Source organism: Nansenia antarctica, assembly GCF_963989245.1.
Source record: "Nansenia antarctica genome assembly, chromosome: 9".
NCBI classification, from domain to species: Eukaryota; Metazoa; Chordata; class Actinopteri; order Argentiniformes; family Microstomatidae; genus Nansenia; species Nansenia antarctica.
In genome coordinates this window covers 44562243-44567242 of record NC_137679.1, presented here as the reverse complement: position 1 = coordinate 44567242, position 5000 = coordinate 44562243, and the positions used below count along the sequence as shown (strand labels likewise).

The 5000-nt window shown below is 51.9% G+C and overlaps 1 protein-coding gene across 1 annotated transcript in view; it reads right to left on the bottom strand.

Moving 5' to 3' along the window:
• LOC308165678 (acetylcholine receptor subunit alpha-like) overlaps nt 1–5000 on the bottom strand; it is a gene marked incomplete at both ends in the record, with an annotated part of 25466 nt that overhangs the window by 7916 nt on the left and 12550 nt on the right. The window contains 3 exons of the mRNA XM_080539829.1: nt 1678–1915; nt 2570–2765; nt 4243–4352. Coding sequence (XP_080395955.1) covers nt 1678–1915; nt 2570–2765; nt 4243–4352 — 544 coding nt within the window. The remainder of the gene's footprint in view (nt 1–1677; nt 1916–2569; nt 2766–4242; nt 4353–5000) is intronic.

The following is a 5000-nucleotide window of genomic DNA, read 5'->3' as shown; positions in this document are numbered from 1 at the left end:
GGGGAGGGGAGAGGAGAGGAGAGGAGAGGAGAGGAGAGGAGAGGAGAGAAGAGGAGAGGAGAGGAGAGAAGAGGAGAGGAGGGGAGAGGAGGGGAGAGGAGAGGAGAGGAGAGGAGAGGAGGGGAGAGGAAAGGAGAGGAGGGGAGAGGAGGGGAGAGGAGAGGAGAGAAGAGGAGAGGAGAGAAGAGGAGAGGAGAGGAGAGGAGAGGAGGGGAGAGGAGAGGAGGGGAGAGGAGAGGAGAGGAGAGAAGAGGAGAGGAGGGGAGGGCAGAGGAGAGGGGAGGAGGGGAGAGGAGAGAAGAGGAGAGGAGAGGAGAGAAGAGGAGAGGAGGGGAGAGGAGGGGAGAGGAGAGGAGAGGAGAGGAGGGGAGAGGAAAGGAGAGGAGGGGAGAGGAGGGGAGAGGAGAGGAGAGAAGAGGAGAGGAGAGAAGAGGAGAGGAGAGGAGAGGAGAGGAGGGGAGAGGAGAGGAGGGGAGAGGAGAGGAGAGGAGAGAAGAGGAGAGGAGGGGAGGGCAGAGGAGAGGGGAGGAGGGAGGGGTGGGGGCGACACATACACCGATCAGACACACACACATACCTTTGAGACTCAATTCAGATAGAAAGAGAAAGAGTGTGTGAGCGTGTGAGTGTGTGTACAAGCACTCCACTGTAAAGCCTAGCATGTTCAGTCTGTAAAGCCTAGCATGTTCAGTCTGTAAAGCCTAGCATGTTCAGTCTGTAAAGCCTAGCATGTTCAGTCTGTAAAGCCTAGCATGTTCAGTCTGTAAAGCCTAGCATGTTCAGTCTGTAAAGCCTAGCATGTTCAGTCTGTAAAGCCTAGCATGTTCAGTCTGTAAAGCCTAGCATGTTCAGTCTGTAAAGCCCAGCATGTTCAGCCTGTAAAGCCCAGCATGTTCAGTCTGTAAAGCCTAGCATGTTCAGTCTGTAAAGCCTAGCATGTTCAGTCTGTAAAGCCTAGCATGTTCAGTCTGTAAAGCCTAGCATGTTCAGTCTGTAAAGCCTAGCATGTTCAGTCTGTAAAGCCTAGCATGTTCAGTCTGTAAAGCCTAGCATGTTCAGTCTGTGTAGTGATGATTCAGAAGTGTTCTCTAATGTTTCATCAAACACCCCTGATGCTGTAATTGTCAATGAAAATCACAGAGAGGTGCTCATTCTAGAAGTTGGCTGCACCTTTGACCATAGCCTAGAGGAAGCCTTTTCAACCAAGATCTTGAAATACCAACAGCTGGAGCAGGCCATATCACAACTGGGCTACAGATGTCAACTTTTAGTTTTCATATTTGGCAGCCTGGGCCATGTTCATAAGCCTGTTGTCAGAGGCCTTCAAATGGCTGGCTAAGAGAAGGGCCAAACAGTTAGCAGAGTACTGCTCAGTATCTGCTGTTATGCGATGCTTCTTGTACCCATGAGCTGGACACTGTATTGATACTGTATCTGTCAATCCACTGTTATCATTTGGTGTGGGTTAGGGTCAGGGTCCATGTGTGTGTGTACCAGAGTCAGTAGGCAGGTAGAACACCAGGCCAGTCAGGAAGGAGAACAGCATGCAGGGGATGATGATGTTGTGTGTGTGTGTGTGTGTGTGTGTGTGTGTGTGTGTCTGATCCATGTGTGTGTGTGTGTGTGTGTGTGTGTCCTCCCTGTGTGTGTGTGTGTGTGTGTGTGTGTGTCCTCTACCAGAGTCAGTAGGCAGGTAGAACACCAGGCCAGTCAGGAAGCTGAACAGCATGCAGGGGATGATGACGTTGACTATGAAGTAGAGGGGCAGCCGCAGCATCAGGAAGTGGTAGGTGATGTCCAGGTAGGGCGTCTCGGGGCAGCAGGCGTAGTACACCCAGTGCTTCCAGCTCCTGTAGTCCTGCATCACCCACTCACCGCTCTCCATGAAGTTACTGAGGTCTGGGCGGTCATGGTCCTGTAAGGGGGGAGGAGGGGGGAGGGAGGGAGGGAGGGAGGGAGGGAGGGAGGGAGGGAGGAGAGGAGAGGGTTAGGTAGTCCTGCATCACCCACTCCCCACTCTCCATGAAGTTACTGAGGTCTGAGAGGGAGGGGGGGAGGGGGGGGAGGGAGGGAGGGAGGAGCGGTGTCCCACAAGGTTCCATACTGGGGCCTCTTTTATTCATCCTTATATGAATGACTGACCATCAGTGTGTCCTGAGGTTGACATCTTATGTATGCAGATGACAGTGTTATAGTAGCTGCCACACTCACCAAATCCCCCCCCTCCAGCCCCCCCTCCCCCAGGCCCCCCCCCAGTCTTACAGGGTCGTCCCCCCCCTAGTCTTACAGGGTTCACCCCCCCCCCTAGTCTTACAGGGTTCACCCCCCCCCTCCCAGTCTTACAGGGTCCCCTCCCCCCTAGTCTTACAGGGTCCCCCCCCCCTAGTCTTACAGGGTCCCCCCCCCCCTAGTCTTACAGGGTCCCCCCCCCCTAGTCTTACAGGGTCCCCCCCCTCCCAGTCTTACAGGGTCCCCCCCCCCCTAGTCTTACAGGGTCCCCCCCCCCCCTAGTCTTACAGGTTCCCCCCCCCTAGTCTTACAGGGTCCCCCCGTCCCCCCCCAGGCTTACAGGGTTCACCACCACCAGGTTGCCGTCGTAGGTCCAGGTTCCCAGCTTCATGCTGCAGTTCTGCAGGTCGAAGGGGAAGTGCAGCACGATGATCTCACAGTAGCTCTTGAAGATGGCCGGGGGCGTCCAGGTGATCAGGCCCGTGTGCTCCAGCAGAACCTTGGTCTCATGGACGATGGCAAAGTCCCCGTCAGCACTGAGACCGATATGGTAGTGAGGTAGGAGGGAGAGGGAGACAGATAGAGAGAGAGACAGAGACACAGAGAGATGGTCATTAGATAGATAGATAAACAGACAGACAGGCAGACAGACATACTTGTTATGCAGTACGAGGCCTGGTCTCCAGATGTCAGTAGAGGGTTAGGGTTAGACAGACAGACAGGCAGACAGACAGGCAGACAGACAGACAGACAGACAGGCAGACAGGCAGACAGACAGGCAGGCAGACAGACAGACAGACAGGCAGACAGACAGGCAGACAGACAGACAGACAGACAGACAGACTCTGGCCACATCAGCATCCTCATCCTCCTGGACCTTTCTGCAACTTTTGCTACAGACTCCCACCCCATCCTCCTCAACCTCCTCCACCCTCCTAGGTGTCACCGGCACAGCCCTCTCCTGGCTCCAGTCCTGCCTCTCCAACAGGGAACAGTTTGTCACCATCAACGGCTCCAGTTCCCCCCCAGCCCCAGTCAATCAAGGCGTGCCTCAAGGCTCTGTGCTTGGACCCCTCCTCTTCACCATCTACATGCTCCCCCTCGGCCAGCTCTACTCCATCCTCTCAGCTCCGCCCTCGGTCTCTTGTCAACCGGCTGCACGAAATAAAAACCTGGATGACATCTAACCTTCTCAAACTCAACAGTTAGAAAACAGAGCTCATGGTTGTGGCACCCAAGGCGCTGCTCCGGAAGGTTGGTGACTTCATCCTCCAGGTTCCCTCTCGGAGTCTGTTGCTCGTCCATGCCTATCATCACCTCCCGTCTGGACTACTGCAATGGAGTCCTGTTCAGGGTTCCCAACTAAACCCTGGACAGGCTCCAGTATGTCCAGAACTCTGCTGCCAGGGTCCTCACTGACACAAAGCACATCACCCCCACCCTCATCCACCTCCACTGGCAGACAGACAGACAGACAGACAGACAGACAGACAGACAGACAGACAGAGAGAGAGAGACAGACAGACAGACAGACAGACATACAGACAGACAGACATACAGAGAGAGAGAGACAGACAGACAGACATACAGACAGACAGACAGACATACAGAGAGAGAGAGACAGACAGACAGACAGACAGAGAGAGAGAGACAGACAGACAGACAGACAGACATACAGAGAGAGAGAGACAGACAGACAGACAGACAGACATACAGAGAGAGAGAGACAGACAGACAGACAGACAGACAGACAGACAGACAGACAGACATACAGACAGACATACATACAGACAGACAGACAGACAGACAGACAGACATACAGACAGACAGACATACAGAGAGAGAGAGACAGACAGACAGACAGACAGACAGACAGACAGACAGACATACAGACAGACAGACAGACAGACAGACATACTTGTTATACAGTACGAGGTCAGGTCTCCAGATGTCAGTAGACAGACAGACAGACAGACAGACAGACAGACAGACAGACAGACAGACAGACAGTACTTGTTGTATAACACCAGGTCAGGTCTCCAGATGTCAGTAGAGGGGATCCTGATCTTCTTGATTCCTCCATAGTCGTCTGGGTTCCAGTCCAGGTTCACGTCGTTCCATTGCTGCACAAGGCAAGGCAGGTTTAAGGCAAGGCAGTTTATTACTACAGCACACTTCATACTACAGGGGCAACTCAAAGTGCTTTACATACAGCATTTAGAGGAGCATAGTAAGAAAATAAAAATGACAATGAATAAAAGCAAATATAAGAAGTAAATAGATAAAACATTTAAAAAGACAATAGTTAATGGAAAAAAGACATTGATAGAAGTGTTTGTGTTTAATCATAACTGGTGCAAAACATTAAGGTTTTTAGCTTGGATTTAAATATGTTTAGGGTTGGGGCCTGTTTGATTTCTTCAGGGAGTTTGTTCCAGGAGCATGCAGCAGCGTGACTGAAAGCTGCTGCACCGTGTTTTGTTTTTACTCTTGGAATGATTAGCTGATTAGTCTCAGCTGACCTTAGGGGTCTTGCAGGAATATAGGGTGGGAGGAGATCTGATATGTATTTTGGTCCAAGACCATTTTGTGATTTGTATATAATTAGGAGGATTTTTAATTCAATCCTCGGAGAGACTGGTAGCCAGTGCAGGGATCTCAGGATTGGTGTAATGTGTTCAAACTTCTTTGTTTTTGTTAGGACCCTAGCAGTGGCGTTTTGGATGAGCTGCAATTTACGAACAGCTCCTTTAAATAGGCCTGTTAGTAGA